This window comes from Gobius niger (genome assembly GCF_951799975.1).
Source record: "Gobius niger genome assembly, chromosome: 24".
Classification (NCBI taxonomy): Eukaryota; Metazoa; Chordata; class Actinopteri; order Gobiiformes; family Gobiidae; genus Gobius; species Gobius niger.
Window position 1 is genome coordinate 8,873,435 of NC_136875.1, and position 26,424 is coordinate 8,899,858.

General features: G+C 42.3%; 1 protein-coding gene across 5 annotated transcripts in view; it reads right to left on the reverse strand.

Annotated features, from left to right (window-relative positions):
* Window positions 1–26,424, reverse strand: part of foxp4 (forkhead box P4) — a 196,263-nt gene that overhangs the window by 70,592 nt on the left and 99,247 nt on the right. For all 5 annotated transcript variants that reach the window (XM_079582163.1, XM_079582159.1, XM_079582162.1 and 2 more), the window contains one exon: window positions 16,889–16,978. In XM_079582163.1, coding sequence (XP_079438289.1) covers window positions 16,889–16,978 — 90 coding nt within the window. The remainder of the gene's footprint in view (window positions 1–16,888; window positions 16,979–26,424) is intronic.

Here is a 26,424-nt window from a genome sequence, read left to right on the forward strand (position 1 = left end):
CAGGGGTATGCGGACACTTCGCAGGGGGTACTTATTATTTGTATTTCAAATGTAAAAATGAAGGTGAGTTGTAGTTATAATTTGAGAGTACTCTACACATTGCTAATAAATCTGAGATAGTTCATCATTTTGTAAAACCTTTGGCAGAATAATCGAGGCAGTGGGTACTCTAGAGTACACTGGACTAGAGCGCTGGTTCCCAATCGTTTTTGTCACGCACCCCTTGAGTCGTCCGTTTATACTCCAGGTACACCCTACCTTGAGAATCCTGCCAGAATGTTTGACAAACGGCTCAGCTAAACTCCGATCATTCAGTATTTCAGTCGTGTTGTGTTCAAACCATGGAGCCTCGATAATCCCACATTCAAACATTTTTCAGAAACCTTCATTGGAAAATCAATTTGAAATACTACTCAGTTTCACTTTTTTTTTTTCAATCGGAAGCAAAAGCACCCCCTCCCAAGTGTCCAAGTACCCCCAGGGTTCCCCCGTATTCCCCTTGTTTGGAAGACACTGTATGTAGAGTAAAGGTGAAGAAATGCGTCTTCTCCCATTTTCATCCACGGCGATGACCAGGGTTGTCTCCCAGAGAGGAAGTGACCATATTTGGGATCGCAGGGTCATCTCAGTCGCCTTTTGTACGGCGTGTCAATATTTGTGAATGGGTGAGCGTGGGAAGGACGAGGGAGTGCCACGCTGTTATTGTCACTTCCCAGAAATCTCGAAACAAAAAACGCTGCAAACATCATCGAATTATCGTGGTCAAGGAAGAGATCGGTCAATTTCTTTTCACTCTGACATCAAAAGTAAGATGTTAAGGAGACAATTCCAGATCTTCACTGTGTAAAACTAAAACGCTGGCCCAACTGTGTTTAGTCCTGGCTCTTGGTCCTGCAGGTTCGTATGTGACATGTCAGAGATGTATTTGCTTCCAAGACTATTCTCTGAGCCGATGATTGGGATTCCCACCCAAGAACATCAACCATCCAACATCTAGGGTTCATGGGGATCGCTCCGAAATCAGAAGAAAGAAAAACACCTCACCAACGATATCGCAAAAACATTTAACCCACAAGATAATGGCCTGATATATATATATATTTAAAAAAGAAGAAATAAGAAGACACTGCACTTATTAATATGCACAAATATGTGGTAAGGGGCTGGTGGCTGACAGAGGTCAACCCCTGCCACAGCGGAGAGGGAAGAGAAAAGAGAGCGAGAAGCCCGGCGTTTCTACAGAGAGGAGGGGTAATTAGGACGGCTGTTTGAAGAGGGACTTTAACTGATTAACAAAGGGAGAGCCGTGAAGACAGAGGATCCCAGAGGAGGAGAGAGAAAGAAAGAAAGAAGAGAGAGGAGAGGAGAGGATGGAGCGTGCATTTCAATGAGGCTCCGAAGCCGAACTCCTCGGGCCCTGATGACTCCCCCAGTTGTAACGAGCAGGGGAGATGGGAAGAAGGGATGCCCCACTGCCCGGAGATGAGAGGGGTTGAGGGAGGACGGGGGCCACTGGGCAGCACGTTTCTCTGGACCTTACATGTGCAAAACAACCTTAAAATGTGCTCACGACTTACCGATTATTAGCAATAACGAAACCATTTCTACGGCCAACGTTTCAGAAGCCATGCCATTTTGGGAGTGGACCACAGAGTCATCAAAGGTCGCAAGAAGTTAGTTGCTTGGAAAGGGAGCAAAGTAACGGTCAAAGACTAAAGGAAAAATCAAGGGTGGAGCCTCCAGGAATCCATGATCTTCCAGTGCTGTCGTTTTCTCGTTTTCAGTGTCTGTAACGGAACTGAAGTGTCCAGAAGTTGCTCAGAGACATCGCCGTTTTTCCATACTGAGATATGTTCTTGCCTGAGCTGAGACGAGTTGATGCGGACCTGTCTGGTCTTTGTGCGTGCGCTCGGTCACGCACAACGCAGATGTTGCTAGCATTTGGCCTCTCCCAGCATATTCCTATAGCTCCAAACGGGGGTGGAAGCGACCAAGCTCTTCCACAGGCACGCACAAAGACCAGACAGGTACACATCGACTCGTCTAAGCTCAGGCAAGAACATATCGCAGTATGGAAGAACTGTGTGCCCTCAGTCACGCAAAAAGACCAAAGATGTTGCTAGCATTTGGCCTCTCCCAGCACATTCCTATAGCTCCAAACGGGGGCGAAGTTGGAAACGACCGGGTTCTTCCATGCACAAAGACCAGACAGGTACACATCAACTCGTCTAAGCTAGTATGGAAAGAACGGTGGCCTGTTCCTTTAAAGGATTTATGGACAGATGAGAGTACAATATGTAAAAAAAAAAAAGAGGATGTGAAACTACTAGGTATTTTGGTATTTTGTAACCAACAAAGTGCTAGATGTGTTCGAGATACCCACTATATTCAATGTCAAAATATTGACAAAGCAAAATGTGGGTTTAAAATATAACAATTTATTTTTTGAACCGTGTGATTTTGTTTAGGTACTGGAAAAAGCATTGATATACCGTATACCTAGTGTCATTAAAGTACTAGTATTAAGGTTCTCAGCCTCTACTGGCTTCCAAAGCTTCCGCACAACCCACCGTTGCAACCTTTTCCCCATCGCAGACGTCAACCCTCTTTTCAAACAAACATTCCTGCGCGCTTGCTCGGATATCACTCGAGCGAAGACGGCGCTTTGTAATAAGAATCTAAACAGCCCCCGGTTCCACTGGGACCCGGAGAAGCGACAGATAATTGAAAAAAAATGACAGTGAGTGGGCCGTCGCTGAACCCCCTTCGCCCTCCACCCTCCGCCCTCCACCCTCCCCCGTGGCCCCATCGAAGAAAAAAAAAAACCCAGCGCTGTTTATCCCTGTCACTGCCCATTACCGGCACCTCGGCGGACGCCCCGGCCTCCTCCTCCCCGTCAAATCCACAAACAGGACATCAGCAGTTCAGGCCGTGTGTCTCGTCTTGCCCCGGCTTCACGCGTCGGAGAGAAGTGGAGTTTATAAGGCCGCTAATGCACACCAGTTTATCTGTCACCGCGGAGCTTCGTCAAAGGCGACCCGCTCCTTTCTTTGGACGCCAAAACAAATGCCTTAACGCTGGGCTGCCATGTCGCAATGTATCTTTTTTCTTCTTTTATTGGACACATGGGAAGGATAGCGAGATATCCTTTTGCCAGTAACGCAAGAAATCGGTGCATATTTCAAACGTGCCGTCAAACAGAGGCAATTGCAATGTTTTAAAGCAAATTTGGTGTTTTTTTTACTAAATTATCCAGTAAAACAAAAGGTGAACTATGTCACAATTTCCCAAGAGATGTAGTTGTAATACCAGCTGGAATCCAATTGAATGCCTTTTGTTGCCATTTAAGGCCTTTAATTTGCCTAGAAGGAGATTCTATAACCATAACCGTGCTCACCTCGGAATGATCCATCTTCCTATGTCGCTTATATTTTTTAAAATTTACATTATTTTTTCAACTCTTCCCATAAAATTGCATTGACAATGAGATTTCACAGCAAGGAGTTAGTTGCGCTCCTTGTGGGATCTTTCTCTGTGGAGTTTGCACGATATTTTTGCGTCGGGGTGGGTTGCCCCAGGGAGCACTTTTGCCCCCATCACTTTATAAGCATGGACAAGGTGAGCAAGGTCACAATTTCTCAAGAGATGTAGTTGTAATGCCAGCTGGAATCCAATTTAAGGCCTTAAATTTGCCTTGAAGTTTGTGAACCGCCGAGCTACACCAGTTCACTAAAGCCTCTATAAGCCAATTAATTTACGATATAAAATGTATAACTTTTACTGCCTTAATGGAAAATGGTTCAGAATGTGACACAAGAAGAGATTCTATAACCATAACCGTGCACTCATACTTTGCACAAGGTCATTGAGCAAGTCCAAGTGCTCACCTCGGAATGATCCATCTTCCTATGTCGCTTATATTTTTTAAAATTTACTTTATTTTTTCAACTATTCCCATAAAATTGCCTTGACAATGAGATTTCACAGCAAGGAGTTAGTTGCGCTCCTTGTGTGACCTTTCTCTGTGGAGTTTGCGCGATATTTCTGCGTCGGGGTGGGTTGCCCCAGGGAGCACTTTTGCCCCCATCACTTTTTAAGCATGCACAAGGTGAGCTGAGCAAGGTCACAATTTCTCAAGAGATTTAGTTGTAATGCCAGCTGGAATCCAATTTAAGGCCTTAAATTTGCCTAGAAGTTAGTGAACCGCCGAACTACACCAGTTCACTAAAGCCTCTATAAGCCAATTAATTTACGATATAAAATGTATAACTTTTAGTGCCTTAATGGAAAATGGTTCAGAATGTGACACAAGAAGAGATTCTATAACCATAACCGTGCACTCATACTTTACACAAGGTCACTGAGCAAGTCCAAGTGCTCTTCTCGGAATTATGTTCTCCATCTTCCTATGTCGCTTATATTTCTATTTTTTTAAATTTACTTTATTTTTTCAACTATCGCCATAAAATTGCCTTGACAATAAGATTTCACAGCAAGGAGTTAGTTGCGCTCCTTGTGGGACCTTTCTCTGTGGAGTTTGTGCGATATTTCTGCGTCGGGGTGGGTTGCCTCAGGGAGCACTTTTGCCCCCATCATTTTTTAAGCACGCACAAGGAGCTAAGCCTTCCCCGACAGTTGATACTCCAAGGAAATTACTTTTTACAGGATGTGTCTGGGTCTGTTGGCACGATTATTTCATGAGTCGCATCCTGAAAAGTTTTGGAACCTCTGGTTGAAACTAGGCAGTCAGCAAGTTTTGTGTAGAATAAAACCACATGGACATAGGATATAACAACAGCCATTGTAATCTGCTCATGATATAACTGCCTAATTAAGATTTATGTTACATCTCTAGACGGGATGGTTGAACTTTACTTATTGGGCAGTAGCCCGAGCTAAAGCAGTAGCCTACCAAACTATGCTCCACAGTGTTTTTCGAGAGATTTCGCGCTCCTCTCGGTAACAGAAACTGACCCCTCTCACACCACTCCAAAAGTAAAAAACGCTCTTTTGTTCCGATCTTTTCATCAGTGTCCATCCTGTCCCTTGTTAGGCCCCAGCAGGTAAACAGCCCCTCGCCGCTCCTCCACATGCCCAGGAATGAAGGCTGTTGTCTGGGGAGGGGGCAGAGGGGAGAAAGGGGCGGAGTGGATGAACGCACTGCAAAAATGAATCTTACTTTCTTTTAAAAGGAAACATATCCGTTTTTTTTTACGCTTCTAACCATGTTATATTGTTGTTCTCACGTTAGAAACAAATCTGAAGTAGTATTTCGCATCATACACGAAGCTCTGATTAATCCTTTTCACTGTGGTTGTTTCTTCTTCCACCACTAAAGCACACCAATCTGTATTTTCCGGGTGGCACTGCATCATAGGAAAATCACAAAACTGTCCTGGATATTTTGCAAGCCCATAATCCAACATTGGACCCATTCTGAGCCGTTCTGCACTCAAAGTCTGTTTCACACGGGGCTGATCACTGAAACTGAAAAGCTTGTATTCACAGGTGATTCACACTGCTGCCTGCAAAGAGGACTCTAGGCGCTCTCAGGACCAGCCCCGGCCTCTGTATATCGAAGGCTTATCATTATAGACATTATTTCAAATGATAAAACATACAATTGAAATTCTAGAGTACCCGAAAGAATCGTTGCAAGCCTCAATTATTCATGAATTGCCCACTTAAAGATATGTTTATTCTATCACATTTATTAAGCAAGGTAAAGTGCTTTTAACACCAGAGCACCCGGAGGAAACCTATAGAGACACAAGGAGAATATGAAACAGAAAGGCCCTGACTGATCCAAGATTCAAATCAAGGATCTTTTTACTGTGAGGTACAACAAATCCCAGTGCATCAAAGTGAGATAAAAACAAAAGTTTATTAAGAAGAAAAATGTGTTTACTCCACATCCGGAAAACAACAGTTGGGTACTCTCAAAGTCCTCTTCTTTTTCTTTTTGCAGTGCTTTGGAGAGGAGTGTGTGAGTGAGAGCGAGACAGGCTCTGCTCCTACTGTGCTGAGTGCTGTTTGCCGGACTCTTAAAGGGCCTCATTGTTTGGTGGAGAGTCCCTCCTCCCCCCCCTCAAGTTGGCCCCTCTGCTGTGGGGCCCGGGGCCACATTTCTGAGGTGTGAGTGATGAGAGGGGCCAGGTGGGGTTTATACTGGAAGGGAAACCTCGCACTGACCCCGAAAGGTTCAAGGGTTTTGCTGTGTCAGGGCTGTACGCTTCGGTCTGGAGGCCGTTTTTTTGGCGGGAAAAAGGGCGAGAAGATGCCTGAGCGAAACCATGTTGCGCGCTAGCATTTGAGAAATACTGAAGCTAATTTTGCACCTGGATGTTTTATACAAGAAACTAAGGGCTGAGAAAAAAATAGGGAACTTCGAAAGGAGTCCATGCATGTGTCCTCGACGTGTAGAAGACATCGTACACTCTTTGGGTGTCAATCTGGACAACGCTTTCATCAGTGGACCGGGTTAGACCGTTGCTCTTTTGGCTCAACAACAATGATCTGGCACGTTCGACCAGCTTTCCTGCAGCAGATCGGTCAGAGAAATCTCAGACGGAGAAGCCACAAACCCATCGCACGGTCTTTCCATCAGGTGGAAGACTGGAGATCTAATGGAGTCTCTGCCACAGGTGGGCTTCGTTTGACTCTGCGTACGAAACAAGTGGACTTTAAAGCGGAACTTTAGACTCTGAAGAAGAGTATGGCCAGATAAAGGTGCAATATTCCCAAAGTGTTGAGAAGGGACACGTGCCAAGATGAAGTTGAAGGCAGGAAAGAAGACCAAAGAAGATATAAACCGCCAGTCCCATCTGCGACTATATGAATTCTCTTTTGTAGTGTGATATATCTATATTGTAGTAAGTATCTATATTGTTGTCAAAGTTTTGTAGATTTAGGTGCTTTTCTGAGAGTACCCATTTACATTTTGTTCTTTGGGTGGTCAAAACTTAAACCTAAATACCTCAGAACTGCTCAGAACGTACACAGAACCTTATAATTCTAAGGGGACGGAATGTGTTGATGGCTGAACGATGAGCCTTCTCCAGATCTTGATTGACGATCTAGATGGAGGAGTAGCCGATTCTGCAGTTTTTAAGTTTGATTGAAGAAAACCTACACGACCTAGAACATGCAAAGTGCGCTCAACATCTTTTTGTCCCGTCTTATCAAGTCGGACTGTTGGCAAGATGGTTTCTGGTTGCGTATTTTCAACCCAGAAGTCGACGTGAAACTTTTTAGAGAACCCAACATCGCAAACAAATCTCGTCGTCCATGACTTAAGCAGTTGATAACACAAGAAGTCAAGAACCAAAACTCACAATTGATCGATCGACCCCCCCAAAAAAATTCACAACCGGACATTGACGGAGCGGTGCGGGTCAGAGTGAAAACTGCTCCCCCCTTTTTTTTCTTCCCTGTGTCCGACCGCCGCGCTCCATCTAACGCCCCGCTGCCCCCGAAACCACAAAAGCACTTCTCTATCGACCATATTTCATTGCTTATTTCACTCAAAATCACAAAATAAGACTTTCACGCTCGGCTGGGCCCTACCCCCGAACTCTTTCCTCTTTCCCCTAGCCTTCATTCTCTGTCCGGAGCCCACCCCCCACCCCCCGCAAAAAAGAAAATACCCACTTTCTCTCTCCGCCCGAAAATACTCTTGTCATGGGCGTCCGCATCAAATCAGAGGAAGTTGCCGCCTCAGCACTTGTGTGGAGTGGATGGACGGAATGCACTTTGTGGGGAAAGAAACCCTGTTTTTGTTTTTTTTTTCTTTAAAAGGAGAAAAGGCTTCATTGTTGGGGGGGGGGGTGATAGTCTGGAGTGGAGCTCACGGAGGGGCTGAGGAGTCTTTGGATTCTTTCTGTGTTTTAATAACGCTTCGCCGATGATCGATATTTAGCCAAATGAGATGGCGATAGAGAGGATATTGTAGTGGTTGAGAGCATTGATTTACATTGATGTGTTGCTTGACTGAATAGAGTTACTTAGCACGAGTCGCCTCTTCAGATTCAATTAACGCAAGGCGATGATCAGGGACTGATGGCGTTCACAAACTTTCGAAACTGTAACACTTTGTGACTGTGACAATTTCAAGAAGCAAAGCATTCACAATCTGGTTTGAACGTACTCACTTCCGAAGTTGTGATGTTTGTCAAGTCACTAAAAAATAAATACAGAGGCTGTAATGCTTTATTGTACCGAAAACAGTACATTCAGCAATACATTCACTATTGCCATTTCAAGTCGTCTTCTATAAGCACATTTTACATAATAATAAAGATAAGTTGATATTCATTATGATGCAAAGTCATTTGATTAACTTGAAAAGATAAGGGACAAAAAGGACATTGGCTGCATTGTTATCAGACTATTGTCATTACAGCTACACTCAACAAAAATCTGACTGCTGTCCAACTGAGAAAAATATTTTGTCGCACCACTTACATTTTTAAGGGGAGACACTACAGGCAAAACTCAATTTTTTCAGTTTTCTGGTTTTGGGCCAAATTGGTCTCTGAACATACAAGCTTTCACCCGGAAACCAAAAATATACCTAATCTTCACAATAACATGTTTAAATATTGCGCTGATTCAATGTTCCCCCATAGACTTATATGGGAGAATGCAATTTCAAGGGCTTTTTACTCGAAACACATTTTTCCGTCATTGTGGCGACACTATGTCCACGTCAGTAGGAGCTAAAGACTTCAAATTTTCCAGCCTTGGACTGAACAATACATGGAAGATTTTTACATAGGGATTTTTTACGATTTAATCCCTAGCCCCATTTATTGAGTTTTGAATGTCAAAAAATAAGGCAAAAATTAAAATTTTACGAATTTTTCCACTAAAAAACAGCTTATTTTAAAACTAAACAAGAAATCCAAAATCCCCTATGAAAAAGTATTGGTAACTCATTCATCAATAAAATTAAACAATAAATTTGAATGTAGCTCTATCCATCATTCAGATTTCGTCACAGGCATAAAACACCTTGTTCTTATATGAAAAGGTAAAATGACAGAAAACTTGCAATGTATTTTTTTCTCACATTTACGCCAGTGATCTACAGCAAAAGTTTCAAATTGATATCTGTGAATTTAATTTTTGTTCCCTGTTCACCTGCAGTGTCTCACCTTAAGTCGACATGACTCAAATTGGGCTTAAATTGGAGCCATGATTAGTCACCATTTTAGGGTTATTTTGGCCTAAAATATACAATTTCCATCGAAAAATAAATGTATTGCTTAAAAAACGAGAAAGCTTGACTGGAAACAAAGAGAGATCTGCAGTACTGTTCCCTATTTGACACAATCTTGTAAATATCTTATCCCATTAACATCTTAAAAGACAAAATGCTTTCAAAAGTCAGGCATCCGAATCGGCACAATTCATTTCAACGGCGCTCCACCTTGCTTTGCTCACTCAAGGTGCATACACATCGGAAATATGCACTTAATCAATTCTCATGAACAATCGGAATGAGCTGGAGTGATAGTGAGAGCTAGAAACGAGTTCGGGCAGCGGCTTACAGTTCCCTCCTTTTAAAAAAACTGGGAAAATCTGGTGCCACGGCTTGAAAATCTCCACTAAAGTGGTAAAATCTCAGCTCACGGGTCTCTCCCTCTCTCCCTCTCGGCTAATTAACATATCTCTAACGAGCCTTTTCATTTCTCACTCATTAACCCGGGCCCCTCAATAATAGATGAAAACAGGACACGCCGCTATTCAATTACATTCTGTGCTCATACGCGGGAGGCGGCCAACAACATGCTACGCGCTAATCTAACGCGAGGAGGTGTGCCAAGTCTCCGCGCAAAGGTCCCACCGCCGCCAAAAAACCGTGCCAAAAGTGTGCCCAAACGCTTGAAAAGGGGGTCAGGGAGCCACGTGCCGCGCTGTGTAATCCACGGTTTGCCAACAAGCTTTCCCGTCGGTGATCTAAGAGGGGCCACTTGGCTAATCGCAGGTTATAGAAATGAAGAAAGCAACGGGATCTAGTCGTGGCTAGCAAGTTAGCGAGTTGTTAAACGCGCTTATCGAACGAACTTGTCCCTGTGAAGAATGTTTGAAATGTGCTGCGACTAGTTTAATTTCATTTCAACTTTAAGCTAGCTATACTACTTAACTGGTTGACTTAGCAATACTTGTATAACATAGTCCTGATTAGGGATGCGCAATATGGGAAAAGATTGAACTATTCAGTGACAGCGTTGTGACGACAAGAGTAGTCTGATACTTTGCAAAACCATTTCAGCAAGTACGCTCACAAGTAGGGCTGCTCGATCATTGAAAAAATAATAATCACGCTTATTTTTGTCATAATTGAAATCACGATTATTCAAACGATTATTTGTTGCCTTTAAAAAAAAGTCTAGCTTTGTTTTATTTATTTATTAATCAAAGCACTATGATGATATTTTATGTTTTCTGGACAGTCATCAAAGTACAAATGATTTCAAGTACGCCTTGATTAAAGAGAGGTCCCTGTTTCACACCTGCCCCCTGCTGGCCAGCCCTCACACCTGCGCAAGCAAACTGAGTAGTGCGGCCTGATGACATCATCACACAGCTCACACAGCTGTTTGTTTTTATGTCAGACAAAAGCATGAGCCATGGCACTTGAAAAGCGAAGGGAAAATAATCCCAGCGGCCTGAAATAATGCAAGTCTGCTTTACAAAAAAAAAAAAATTGAAAAAAAAAAAAAATTTGAAAAAAATAAACAAAAATTTGAAAAAGCAAAAAAAAAATTATAATAGATTTTTTGCGATTATGCTAATTTTCTAATCGTTTACTGTTGTAATCGGAATCGGAATCGAATTTCGACTAATTGCACAGCCCTACTCACAAGGACACAGACGTTTATCAGTGAAACAGGCAGTACAGCATAATGTCCAAATGAACAGTCAGCAGTGAGTTGTCCTGGGCGTCCCAAGTGCTTAGACCCTCCTTCCCGGCAAGGTGGAACTCATGAACCCAATGTGAGAAAAGAGAAACCTCGAGGAGAACCAGACACCTTCAACTCCCATGAGCAGACGAGCTACAGATGGACGATGAGGTCCGTGGAGCTAACGTCCAGTCCTCGCTGGAGCTTCTGGACAACGGGGGAAAGGGCGAGGCACTCCAGGCAGGAGGGGCCTGGGGGGGGTCCACAGATCGCTCTGACATTGACTGACCCCATTGTGGACCGCACCTAGTGCGCAGTACAATGTAAATCGCCCTAATTTGAACAAATGAAATCGTAAATCAACTCAAAATTGAATTTTTACGGGGGGTGACGTTTGAAGTGTCCCTATTATCAATCATAGTAATGAAGTAGCGCAGCTGTATAATTTCCGAAAAGGACCTCTCCGAATCAGCGACAATCGAGGCTTTACGACTTCTTTTTAAGCTTTTTAAACATGCTGCAATGTTGGTTTGGCGTGACAGACATACAAAGATTCACGGTTTGTTTCTTACTTTCCATGGATACCGATTGCTAAGACCTCAAACAGTGCTTAAAGAGGACACATTACACAACTTACCCTTCTTTTGGACTTCATGTCTTATTATTTTAACAATGTTGAGTACGAACTGCTCTTTTAAACATCTCGTGCTGCTTGGGGCACTCTCCACTGTCATCAGAGAAAAAACATAATACAAGCCAGCGTTTTCAGCCAACAGCAAGGCAACAAATCAATGGCGCAATGATGGATTCCCTTTAGGTTCTAAAACACGATACACGCAAAGCTAAGGGTGTCCAAAAGTATTTCAAAAAGAGAAACAACAATACAAAAAGTGAATATCAAGCATTGGCTTAAATGACTTGAACTGAGGAAATGTATCTTGTTTTGAGCGGTTTTCACTCATTTAGACACTTTTCCTGATCGGACCAAGTTTACTTTGCTTGTTTGAGGACATTTCAGACCAGTTCTAGGGTAAATCTCGCTTGAAATAAGAAAGTAAAATTGCCAATGAGACAAGACCAATTTTCTTACCCCATTGGCAAAGAAAAATGACCTGAAATAACGACGAGATGTATCGAAACGAGTCAGAAACATCTCAGAACAAGTGAAATAATCTAGGACAAATGCCCAAGATCTTCGTAACTAGTCAAAACAGCTAAAATGTGGATTATTGTGCTCAAATTGAGATGTTTATACTGATCTAGTTAATTACTTTCTGCAGTGAAACGTCTTGCAACCAGACGAAGCCCGCGGACCACACATTGAGAACCCCATCCACTCTCTATGACACATGATGGTGAAGGCACGACTACAGCCGCACAATGCCAAGATACCATCGCGCGCTCACAGTGGTCTATTTCTGAACAACCAATCAAAGAAAGACGATCTTATCTCGCTATTTTTTTCGTGCTCCACTGTACAGGCAGGAAAAAAAAGGGAACTATATAAAAAAGGGTTATAGTGTCGGGCGGGGGGTGGGAAGACTTTGACAGCGCGGACTAAAACGCAGAAGAAAAAAAAAAGAAAAAAAGAAAAAGACCCAGAATTAGACCGAAAGTCTGCTCTCTCCACTCCCTGTCTGTAACAAACGTTCTCCCTCAGAGAAAAAAGGAGAAGAAAAAAAAAAATCTAATTATCGAGATCTTATTATTGGCCAGGGCTCATTTGCATTTGTGAGAGCAGCCCAGCAGGAAACTAACCTGATGGGCCGCCATTTTGTGCCCGACGTGTCACAGTGTACAGCCGCTTTTAATGCCCTCCTCGCGAAATGACCGGGGAATTGTCTCGATCAAAAGGGGGGGGGGGGGGATTGTTGTCGGCGCGGAGTATAAACGCTGACAGGGGGGCGGCGTCTTGTCAACAACTTTGGTAATTAAGGCTCATTTAACCCCTCAACTTCCACACTGAGAGGCAGAGGAGACTAGGCTAACCACTCTGCCATTATTATACAAAGCTATGGATGGACAATCAAAGTCTTCCGATGTCTAATTAACGCAGAGGTTTAGACCATGAAGCAAGGAGTGGTGCTTGACGGCCTAGGGGTTAAGTCACAGTGCACGTCAGGGAAACGCACTGCAACGTACACCTAAACATTGCGATATATTTCATGACAGCAGAGAAATTTGCAAAAATGGATGATTCCTTGCATTTCTAGAGTTCAAGAAACAGCCCAGAAAAGTGGATGACGTTCATGGATCTTCTCTCAAGCGTCAGTATTTATGGACTATAAAATGCAAGGTAAAGATCTGGACTAAATAAGGTATTACAGTGGTGAACCCAACACAATAGATGCTAAGTCCTCCAGTTACGGAGAGCACTTTTGACCAAATTTCCCCAACCAAAGCCATGAAAAAAGCTGTTTTTTAGCGAAAAGTGAATCGTGCAGATGAAATACTCTTCAGTTTAGCCCTGACTCTGGGACCAGCACAAGACCACTCTCTGAGGTTAGATTAGATTCTTCATTGTCCCTTGCAGGAAATTTCCTTCCACAGCCTGTCAAGTCAACACCATCGCATTCAACATTTAACACAAATGGAAGCACAGAAGTAAACAAAGATGACAACATCTGACAAAATTAATTAGTGAGGCAATCACTGATGAGACAAAACTCCTGTTAAAACGGCCCTATTGTATTTAGGTGTCTTGTATCTGTGTCCAGAGGGGAGGAGCTGGAAGACGTAGTGGAGAGGGTGCTCAGTGTCCGAAACTATCGATTTCATTGAGGTAATTGAGTTCTGAGTTGTTGGGTGTGGGTTCACGGAGCTGAGATGTTTCATACGGCTCTAAACATGTCAGTACTTTGGTGCCAGACTGGTATACAAGCAGAGCTATTCTCTGAGCAACGGGAAGGCAGTGCAGAGACCTGAGCACTGGACTAATGTGGTTGTATTTCCTGGTTCTTCCTGGTTGAGCAGGCACGACATTAGTAGTAATAGTTTCTATAATGCTGCATTCACCTCAGAGGGTTCCAGCTAAATGAACGCACGGGATAAACAATAAAGCTAACTCTATAACAGTTAGCTTGAAATGCTAACAACGTTTCTTCACGAACATATTAAACATCTTTAACTCATTGAAATGTTTGGAGGGTCATGATTACTGAAACGTTTTGACCAAACATTTAACATATATTTTAACCTGGATGAAGCAAAATAATCTTCTTAGTCTTTGTTGAATAACTTTATATTGGCAGCTGTGATCAATAACAAAGACTTAAGTTAAAGTTTATCTTTCAGACACACCACCATTGTTGCATTAATCTTGTATCTCCTCCAGTCACCCCACTACAGTCACAAATGGTTAAAAGATGTTAAATGCAACATAAGCAGACATTGGGTCCGGCAATACACTTGAAAAATAAATGAAAAGAGTATTTCTATTCACCACAACACACAAGATCTGTAGGTCAATTAGATGGCAAATCCCTTTGTGTTCCAAACGTTTTTACTTTTGCTACTAAAACTGGGGTCGGGTCATTCAAAAGCTTTATGCATTTATTTATCTATTTTACACTCAAGGACAAGCTTGGCATCTTCCAATTAGCCACTTTGTATACAGTCTGTAATAAGAGGCCCCGCGCTCTGAGGTGAATTTAATGTAAGATCTCTCATGACTCCCGCGCGATTGAGGCCACCGCGGTGAAAGCCTGTTGATTTCATTCACTGTCTGCCTATTCACAATGTTAGTTCACGTAAATAGCTAAATGTGCATGAGCTTGGCGCTTTGAGTCCAGAAACATTTCATGTTAATATCGTATTTATTTTTACCCTAGATTGCAAGCAAGTTGACATGAATTGAGGAAAAAAAAAATGCGAAAAATGGTAAGAATCTAGTTTGAATATTAAGGGTATTCAAAACTTGTGCGCATTGCAAATAGAAAACTTTAGCCAATTACATAACGCGTGAAGTAGCTTTTTCCAATTAGCAGTCCATACAAACTGCTTGTGCAGCTTGAATACTTTGTGGCTAAAGATATTTGCGTCATAAAGTCAGTGGCCTCGAGTAACAGTTTCAGAACTCAAGTACAGTAGAGCAGTGACGTGTCTCTGTTTCATTCATCGTAACAAGAAATAGAAACAAGACTTTTCTGGAATAGAAAAGTTGTTTACATATTTGTGAACATGTTCAATGGCTCATAGTTCTAGCTGGGTTAGATTACACTGTGTCAAATGAAAAAAAGAAAGTCAATAACAAAGACAATAGCTGGAATGCTAACATCCGCCGCTAATCGCTAGGTCAATCTAAAACGCTACATTCTGCGTCACTCTAATGTTTACGGAAGTGGCTCGGATGTCGCTCATGTGGTGCACTCATTTGCCAAAATTTGTGTTCATTATTAAGAGATTGGCGTTGTTAGATTGGTGGCTAACGCTAGCTCTTCCGTTGTGAATGCATTGGGTCGATTGTTGTTCGATTGGTGGCGGCCGCACGATTGTCGGCACCTCCGCATGAATGAACTCATTTCAAAAAAGTATTTCTTATACACAACTAGCCTCTGTGTCTGTTACCCAATGCACAATTATAAGTTTATGTCTGTATTTTAGAAAGTTTTTCTGTTTTTAAAAGATGCAAACATGCTAACGGTTAGACTAGCAAGATGTTGTCGCTCCGCCTCTCACTGATAATGATAATGATAATAAGAATACAAACACTGAAAGGGTCGACGGAGCTCAACGTTCCTCCCGCTGCAGTATTCCCATTGTATTGTATTCCCATTCAAAATTTCCATCAAAATAAATTTAAAGTTCATGATGGCAGCTAACCAGCTACGTTGCTACTCATGGATAGAAAATAATAATCAATTTAATCTTGAAAATGTATCTAAAACTGTATAAAACGAAAACTTAAAACATATTTTTTGCTCTTTAAAGCAGTACTAAGTAACTCTTACCCCTAGAGGCCATAAGTGCAACTGCAGGTGTTGTAGCAAGTTGCGATTTTTTTACTTATTAATTGTCTTGGAGAGTAAATACTACGCTGACAGAAAAGGTGAAAGGAGAGAGGGATATTGTACATCCTATTGCACAATGGAAATAATTTTTTTCACTCAAACTTGGCTGTAAATACTGTTTAAAGTGACGCTAGCGCGCAGTTAGCTTTGCCCGTTAGCCTGTTAGCTTCTTCTTCGAGATTCCGTTAGTGTGTATTGGTGGCTCCGGTCCGGTGGCAGACAAGTTGCGAGCATGGGGGAGATGAAAGACCCTCCAATCATCCCATTAACACTTGTATTACCCCCACAGGGACTACGGAAAGGATTTATTAAGGCAAACGCGTTAGTACTGCTTTAATATTTGGCATTTTCTTTATTGTAAAATATTTGCGCAATCATCAGAAACTAGCACATAGTTTATTTAGATTTTGAAAATATGAAACAGCATTGTGGACTTTAAAAATCATTGTGAAACGTACTTAGGTGTTAAGGCTATTCATTGTCCATTGTAAATATTATGTGTAAAAAGACTCAACACAATCTTTGAGTTTATAACCAGAGCACAGCTTAGCCCACCAGTAATCTTTTGTCTCTGCTCTTCGTGTGCCACACTATAGTTAATGGTACAACGCCATCCCAAAGCGATTTTTTGAAACAAACCAAAAGGACAACAACACGTCAACTGTTTTTTAGCGGAACTTCACCTCTCCCTGCTCCCCCCCCGCCTTTTCTCCGCTTCACTGTGGAATCCAGCCCCGAAAGAAAAAGAAAAAACACACACACACAACACTGACCAATCACTACAAAGGGCTCATTCAAACAGGCAGATAACATACAGCAACAAGCAGGCATTAGGACAGGGGGAAAGTATGCGCCCAGATCAGAGAGCGAGGATAACGGCCGCTGCACAGAGAGAGGGGGGGGTGACTGATAGAGTCTGCATTAAAAAAAAAAAAGAGGTTGGAGTGTAAAAGAGGATAAAAAAGTGGTGACCTGGACTGGGCTCTGCTTGATCTCGGTGCTGCTGGGAGAGTTGAGTCCAGACGCCTGTTGCAGGAGGAACTGCCGCGCCGCCTGGAGAGCCTGAAACACATACAAAAGAGAGATTAGGTCAATATTCTGGAGTCTGGCTTGGGAAAGTTGGTTTGATAAAATCAGGTGAGCAGCAAGGCAACAAACAGTCAATACTATTCTTTCCGCAACTCCCAAAATAGTTTTTTTTCCGTTGTTTTTGTTTCCCCATCCCAACCATTCAAATCTAATGATGAAGAACTGAAATATTCCATTGACACAAACAAGTTTTCCTAGTGGATATACTGCACTACAAAAAGTAAATATCAAGCATCGGCTTAAATGACTTGAATTGAGGAAATGTATCTTGTTTTGAGCGGTTTTCTCTCATTTAGACACTTTTCCTGATCGGACCAAGTTTACTTTGCTTGTTTGAGGACATTTCAGACCAGTTCTAGGGTAAATCTCGCTTGAAATAAGAAAGTAAAGTTGCCAATGAGATAAGACCAATTTTCTTACCCCATTGGCAAAGAAATTTACCTGAAATAAGGCGGAAATGTATCGAGACGAGTCCGAACCATCTCAGAACAAGTGAAATAATCTAGGACAAATGCCCAAGAACTTCTTAACTAGTCAAAACAGCTAAAATTTGGATTATTTTTCTCAAATTGAGATGTTTACACTGATCTAGTTAAATACTTTTTGCAAGGTGTACAATCACTTTCAGCAACAATGCTACTGTCACTATTTCTATACGTTTTCCTGAGCATTTCATTGCATTCCCCGTTGACGGTCGATTTTTGCCTTTGATGAAAATCGCCTAGAACAACCCGAAATGTCAAACAAAGACGAACTACAAGGTGCGATGCGCAAAAACCTTACGATCGGGCCCACATGACCTCTGACATGTGTTGGACAGGAAGGAGGGATATGGACTGATTTGGGTGTTGAAAACTTTTTGCGCTGATCTTAGCTGTGATTGACTGATACATGTTGGGCACAAGCTGCAAACTTTCAGGTAAAACAGTGCTGTATAGATCGGAAAATCGAAACATTTTCTTGAATTTTGTGGCAACATCCCCTTGCATAGTTCTGAAACTGTCACCAGGGTCCAATAAATCCACGTCTCGAGACTTGAGACGGCCGGCGTTTCGAGAATCAACCCAATCGTCTTCTCGAAAGTCAAAGATGACACGTAAAGAAGCTTCATTTACCACAAGGGACAACCTCATTTGTGCTTTTACAAGGGTGACTAGATATTCTTCATCAACTCCTGCACTGCAAAAAGTATTGAACTAGATCAGTATAAACATCTCAATTTGAGCATAATAATCCAAATTGTAGTTGTTTTGACTAGTTAAGAAGTTCTTGGGCATTTGTCCTAGATTATTTCACTTGTTCTGAGATGTTTCTGACTCGTTTCGATACATTTCGTCCTTATTTCAGGTCATTTTCTTTGCCAATGGTGTAAGAAAATTGGTCTTATCTCATTGGCAACTTTACTTTCTTATTTCAAGCGAGATTTACCCTAGAACTGGTCTGAAATGTCCTCAAACAAGCAAAGTCAACTTGGTCCGATCAGGAAAAGTGTCTAAATGAGTGAAAACCGCTCAAAACAAGATACATTTCGTCAATTCAAGTCATTTAAGCCAATGCTTGATATTTACTTTTTGTAGAGTGATGGAGGTCTTCCGTTTGTCTCATTACCGTAATACTTGTTGCCTATTGCCCCATTTCACACCTCGCACAGCCCCCCACCCTCACCGACGCCACAGCATTTCCGCGAAGGTGGCTCAACTCTTCCGAAAACAAACAAAGGGAGAGAGAAATGTCCGCTCACAAAAGCGCTGGTTTACTGTGCGGGCCCGACCACAGGATACACATTTGCTTCCTCTGGCTCAAAGAGGAAAAGTTCTCTGCAAATATTGATTTATGAAAGTTTCGCTCGTGTGCGTGCATAAGCGTGTGCGTGTGTGGCCAAATTAACCGCCGCGACGTGGAGGATGGGGGCGTCTTGCTCAACCATGCGGCGCGAGCCAAATAAATGCGTTCTTAAGGAGCGTGGAAAATAAAGCGCCAAATTGCTTCAGAAAATTGGTTTGTGTTTAAAAGTAAAGAATGCATGGATGAATTTGGAAGGAGAGGAATGTTTTACCGGCTAAAAGCATTCCACAAACAAAACTTACAGTGAAGGCAACAAGGTTAAAATGCTGTTGTTTTGTTTAAGTTTATGATGAAAAGTTGTGAAAATAGTTATAAAAATAGTTATGGCCAGTATTTTATTTTGTAAGCATTCATTAATGTGTTGTTGTTTCCGACAACTCAAAGAACTCAAAGAATTGGTCATAATATGCCATTGTCAGAAGATTTCTTACCACTTTTATGGGGAAAAAATTGCTTGCTTTTAAAGATTTATTACAATAAAGTATTGATTCCTTCCCATTGGAATTGCTAAAAAATGGATCATCATTATCAAAATCATTTTTGGGGATGGGCCAAGATCTCGTGCCACACGATCTCGCGAGATCAAATGTCATGAGATTTATCGTCCCTGAGTAGATTCATTTTGTGGATTCTTTCATTCATTTTTACAAGGATGCCTCCAATATTCTTACTATAGATGGCTTTAAGGTACTAAGGAACCTTTAGTTAATAGATACCAACAAATTTTTACATAGTTTGATTATTTATTTATTTTTATACATATACAGTGGGGAAAAAAAGTATTTGGTCAGTTTCACATAGACATTGTATTGGATTTTGGCCAAATCCTTTTTTTTCCCACTGTATAGTGATAGGAAATATGTCATTATTTTAACAATACAAATTATTACAATTAAAATCTTGTCTCGTTCTCGGCGACCCAATCGTGTGTCTCGTCTCGTGGAATTTGTATCTCAGCCCACCCCTAATAATTTTATGTTTTCTGGTAAAATTGGTTATGACAACACAATGGGGACAAACATTCCTCCTTGCGGTGAGCCCGTGGCATTTAACAGTACACCAGCCCCCCTAATGAACCAAATGAATTGAATTGACATGGTTTTGGAACTTTTGTTGTCTGTATACAGAGGTTTTGCTGGAACGCTGCAGATCAGAGAGGCCTAAGTTTTGAGCTGCAGAGCACAACAAACTAAGCACACCACAGAAACACAACAACAAAGAGGGAAAAGAACTTCTCTGTGGACTTTAACAAACGCTGAATCATGGAAGCATTTTCAACCAAATGAAGATACAGAGCGACGTGGAGAGGTGCAAAATGGTTCAAAAGCCCATATGTGTACATGACAGGGAATGCTAACGTTAGTATGCTACATGCTAACAGCTAGCTTTGAGTGCTGTTTTGTAGCTTCTAGAGAACAATCTGCTACATCAAAACATTAGATGGACCCAGTTTGGATTTTTTGTTATTGCATACTTTACTTGGGATCACTCAGCAACTTTGCTGAATCAAAATGTCAGTTTCACATAAACTTGGCCTTCTGTAGTGTCATTTTTTTGCGACTGACCCCTCTGAGAAGTCTTTATCGACCCAATTTTTCCACCTCGACGGAGCGAGTTTGCATCTTTGTCCCATCTCCACCGAGTCAAGAACCAATTGTCTCCCCTGACCCACTCTTTTCATTCCCGCTCTTCACTCTCTCTCCGTCTTCTTCTCCCACCTTTTCCACCTCTCCCCCCCTCCCGGAGGCATTCTTCAAGCGGGCACTGCACCTTTAAAACGAAAATATTCAAGATGCACCCCCCCTCCTCCTGCAGCAGTCAACAACAGAGTGTTTCTTTGTGCCTGTAGTACACTCAGACAGGTTTTATTAGAGCGAGGAGGGAGGGGGTGAGGGAGCGAGGAGAGGAGGGTGAGCGGGTCAGCGTTCAGACGGAGGAGAGGGCCCGCTGTAAATCATCACCTCCCAACATGACTTTATTAAAGATATTTTTTTTTAATCTAACAGGGTCAGACGCAGACTTTCAATGTGACAAGCAGAGAAAATGATTTGTTCCTGTGTCTGACTTATTCCAATAACCATCTTACTTTTGTTAATCCCAGTTATTTCCATTTTTATTGTTATGAATATAAAAGATTACGACATTCGGCAAAGTTTCACACAACGGTTACAGAGGGGAACTCCATTTTACAGAAGAGTGTGTAAACTCTCTGTGCCAGCCCCAAACTTGACCAACCGGAGAGCTATGCAACGAAAGTACTTGGTTTCATTTCTTGAGAAAAATTACAGATACTGCTGGTCAGATCATTACTTATTACGGTGAAAGTACTAAAGTAGAGAAGAGAGTAAATTATTTAAAGAATCCGGTTTAAATTATATGAAAAATAACTTTGAGGCTACAAAAACACAAAAATTGCGCCCGGATTTCCCTCTGTATGGCAAACATGACGGGGACAAACACTCTTCCTTGTGGTGCGTCAATGGCATTTGACAATCCATGACTAAAGTTAGTTTTTAATTTCAATCAATTAATCAATCAATCAATCAATCAAAGTTTATTTCTACAGTAAAGCACTTTACAACAACAACAACCAAAGTGCTTCACGTAAAAACATAGATACAAACAGACAAGTATTTGCTATAGAATATACATTACTATTCAAAGTAGAAAGTACAAATAAGTCTATAAAAGTTGTATTTAAAATAGGTTTGCAGCTGCGAAAACATGAAATTTGCGACCGAATTCACTACCCGTACGACAACACAATGGGGACAAACATCCTTTCCTTGCGGTGAGCCCGCGGCATTTAACAGTACACCAGCACACAGCTACTGTTCTAGACTGTATTAGGCTTTTAAAATGAATAAAACACTTTTACTTTACTTCGGATCCTTTATAGAAATGTCGTGGAGTAGACATTTCTCTTTCAGATCGTGGCACAAAAGTTCAAACACGAGCAGCCTGTGTCCTTATGTCTGTGGTTTCCGCAATTTGTATCACGTCTTAAAAATCGCTAAAGATTTCAAAATCCTCCCAGGCTTTAGAAGAGTTTCAAGCCAGTGCCTTTCTCAGCGTCGGGTTGATAAATCCTCGATAATAACGGGTTTTACTTGTAGCGCGCCGAGGCCTCAAACAGACACGTTCGGCGCTGCAAAGGCCCCAAACCGGAGGAGACAGGCATCACCTCCGCCCGGGCCCGAGCGTTTGTGAAAGCCATAAATGCGTCTTTAATATAGTGGTAATCAGCCTGGTAATTTGGCTGCAATTGTCCTTTATTGTTGCCAGACATCGCCTCTCTCCCTCTCACTCTCTTTCCCCATGCAACACACACACACACACACACACACACGAACAAACGCCCCGTCGCTACACCGCTACCACAGACGGCGCGTTCGGGGGCTAATTCACACCATATGCCAACGCGCTGGGCGGCTGCAACGCTCAGGTCAAAAGAGGAAAGAGAGAAGAAAAAAAAAAATAGGGGTTTCCAAATGTTTTTATTGTCTCTTTTTTTTTTTTTTTTTCAGTTCATTTTGGGTGTGAGTTTGAAAGCGTAAAAAAAAAAAGAAAAAATGTGTGTATGTGTGTGTGTGTGTGCGTTTTAATTGGGGGCCCCGGTGAAAAGTAGCAAGCGATACACATGGTTTTTATCAGCGCACAGAGAGGCCTTTTCTGTCTGCGGCGAATTCCCAATGTGTTTTTACAATTGGATGTAATAATCAAAACGGTTTTGTCAACGTCGGGAGATGGATGGATGCATTTTTGGGCGAGGTTTTGGTGTTTATGCTCACTTTTTTGTTTCTTTTTACTGTGAACGATATTGAGAAAGTAACACTGACATAATCTTTCTTCACAATTGAATGAATATTTCAGTTTACAGACTCAGTTTTCTCACTGATAGACTACACGGCTCCGCTAATCACACCTCATACTTTAAATATCATGTGTTCTAGGTCGGTAGTTTTCAAATCGTGGAACAGGTGCCGCTTTAGTCGACAATAGGTTCTGTTGAAGACCTTCGGGAATGTCCTGTTATCATTTGATGCAACTCATCGGGAGAGACACAGCTTTGGAAAGAAATCTCCAAACTTACAAACCAACATCAACCACATCATTTTGAATATTGTCTTCACTTTTGTAGGTACCTTTATGACACACCTTAGTAGCCTTTGACCTTAGTTTGTATGTGCTGAGAGGGAAGATGTTGAGAGAAGATGTTGTTTCATGTGGGTTGGTCTAGCCATTACAGAGATATCAACCATAAACCAAGCAAGAAATTCAGTATTTTGATGGCTACCATGGTTACCACAATAGAATTCCTAGCTGCACCAACTCAGTTTCAAATTTTAGACTGTTATTATTATTATTAGACAATAGATACTACTGCATCTCTGGAATCGCCCATATATGGTCATGTTTGAAAACAGTTAAGGGGGAAAACAATTTTGAAAAAAAATTAACTTTCTCTAGTTATTAAAAATCTACTGTAACAAATGCTGAATTATGAATATAGTTTTCTACTAAATAAAGATACAAAGACATGGGGAGGAGCAAAGTGGTTCAACAGCCCATAAATACATGAATAATGGATAATTGCTAACATGATGCTACATGTTAGCATCGGGCTAATGCGAATGGTTAGCTAGCGCTAGCTACGACTGCCGTTTTTTCACTTCTACGGAACAATCTGTTGTGAGCAAATATCAGTATGGGCCCGATTTACACTTGACTTTATTTATGTGATAAATAAGTTGATATTCCACCAGAAAATGGCAAAAAACTGTGGAAAATTGTGTTTCTCTAAAGATTCTATTTTCCCCCTCGGCGAAGCCACGCCCCCTTCTATGACGAGATGCCGTCTGTATCTATATTGCGAACACAACCTGTCCGAGGCTTGCACTACTACGACTCCCCAGAGCACATGGCAACCTATGCTGCTCCACTCTAAGGACTAACGTAAGGCATCGAAGTGATGAAAAACCTTCTGAGGAAATAATACATGATTGGAAATTGGCTATTGAAAAACATGTGGAAAAGCGCAGTGAAACCTTTGAAAAGACACTAAAACCCAAAAGCACATACTGTAGCTGCTAAATCTGGACAAAGTGAGGACATCAGAGAGGTAAAAATAACCTCATCCAGCATCGGCATCGAAAAACAAACCCGAGCCACCACATACTTTGAATTTTTTTGGCACAAATATTTTTTCTCCCTCCTTTTTTTTTTGGGCAAAGAAAAATATTGTTGTAAGTAAATAAAGTGTCCCCCCCTTCCCCAGACTGCCTCCAGCTTCTTTGACAAGTTTGTGAAACTGATGAAAACAAGCAGTACTTTCTGCCAAAGTAAAGCATCTACTTTAGCAGCGACGGACGAACTTACACATTAACATAGATCTAGTCCAGACCCCTCTCTCTCTCTCTCTCTCTCTCTCTCTCTCTCTCTCTCTCTCTCTCCCTCGCTCTACACAGTCCATTTTGTGTGAGTGTGTGTGTGTGTGTGTGTGTGTGTGTGTCTCTTTGGCTCAGGTTGCTAAAGCAAACAGGTCTCTGCGCGATAAATCTGGACCCTAATCCTCCCGGCCCATTCGGGTGAAGAGAGAGAGAGTTAGACAGAGGGAAGGGGGGGGGCGCACATGCTAAGATATGGACCAGAGAGAGACACACAAGGAGGAGAGAGAGAGAGAGAGAGAGAGGAACAAGAGAGAAGAGAGAAACAAGAGAGAAAGAGAGTTAAAGTAAAGGTGGCAAGAGACAAGAGAGAGAGAAAAGGTAGGAGAAGAAGAGATGGAAGAAAGAGGGAAAAGGTGCAAGAAGAAGAGAGGAGGGGGAACAAGAGAGAGCAGAAAGAGTAAAAGAACACTAAACACAAAAGAAAAGAGAAAAGCGAAAGAAAAATAGAATAGAAAAGAGGGGAGAGTGTGAGAGGGAGAGACAATGAGAGACAGGTTACGAGAGGAAAGTATGGAGAGGAAAGAGACATAAGAAAAAGGGATGGTGGTGAGAGAAATCTAAACACAGGTAGAAAGGGAGAGAGAGAGAGAGAAATGGAACCCCAAAAAAATGAATAGAAAGATATATAAAAAGAGAGAGAGTATGTGTGACGGTGGTGAGAGAGGGACAGGTGGGTACCATATGTTGGGAGTAATCCGTCAGAGCTGACTGAGGTCCATTGTTGATGAAAACGAACAAACCGTACCGCCGTGTCCCCCCTGGGCGCCCCCCGTTAGATAAACAGCCCCGGGGCAGACAGTGGGCGAGCCTTCGGGGGGTAGGGGGAGGGAGGGAGGGAGGGAGGGAGGGCGAGGGGAGTCAGAAGGGAGGCAGGTGGGATCAGGTTTCTCGACTTCAACCAACCGGGGTAAAAGTAGAGCAAGAGTGGACTTTTTTTTTTCTTTCAAGTGGACAGAATTGTGGCTTACAGCTTTTTCGTCACCCGTTTTTTCAACTTATGTGAATGAATTTGCATGGAGAGGACACTTAAAGCGCCCTCCGCTGGCGGCAAGGGGGAATTCACCATGATAAAGAAAAAGCAGCATCAGATTGACAACTGCTATTCCAGTACAGAACGGTGGTTTATTATTATTTTAAAAAAAATGCAGGGGACATTTGTGAGTTCTGGCTCTCCTACGCAACACAATCAAGGAAACGCAGATCGGAGTGCTTCAGTATTAGAAGAAGAAACAACAGAAGTCAAACCCACGTGAATGAAGCAACAATACAACTTCCAGTAAGTTCAACGCAAATTTGAACCACATCCAGAGGCATCAACGACGCTTGAGAGATTGGCGTAAACGTACTAAACACTGCCATTCATGAAAGAGCGCCATTACTATTTTCGATCGCGATTTACCCTGAAGAAGAAGTGAGCAGTGTTCGTATAGTTTCAGCAGTTCATGACAAAGTTTGACCAGACGAGACTAAGCCACCCCGGTGGATAATGCCTTGTTTCTTTGGCCTCTCATTGCTCAGCACAAGGCGGTGTGGTTGTGTCTGCGCATTGCTACATCCCGGCTCCCCGGAGACAGTAGCAGTCAGAGAGGAGCCTAGTCACACTCAGCTGCCCCCCACTGTTCGACATCAGTGGGTCTGGATCTGCCCGAAGATCAACTTCAGAGTGAGGGGGGAGGGGGGGAAGCATCCTTGTCATGAACAGAAATCAGAAACATCTCCAGTTCTGCTCATCGTGGCTGCAATAAGACGACCCTTCTATCACTTAAAGGAACAGGTCACCGTTTTTCCATGCTGAGATATGTTCTTGCCCGAGCTTAGACGAGTTGAAGCGTACCTGTCTGGTCTTTGTGCGTGCCCTCAGTCACGCACAAAGACCAAAGATGTTGCTAGCGTTTGGCCTCTCCCAATGTATTCCAATAGTTCAAAACGGGGGTGAAGTTGGAAGCTACCAAGCTCTTCCACGGGCACAAAGACCAGGCAGGTACGTATCAACTCGTCTAAGCTCAGGCAAGAACATATCACAGTGTGGAAAAACGGTGGCCTGTTCCTTTAAAGCTACATCATTTTCTGAAGCAGTGGTTCTGAAACATTTCAGTCGGAGTTCCACCAAAGAAAAAGATTTGG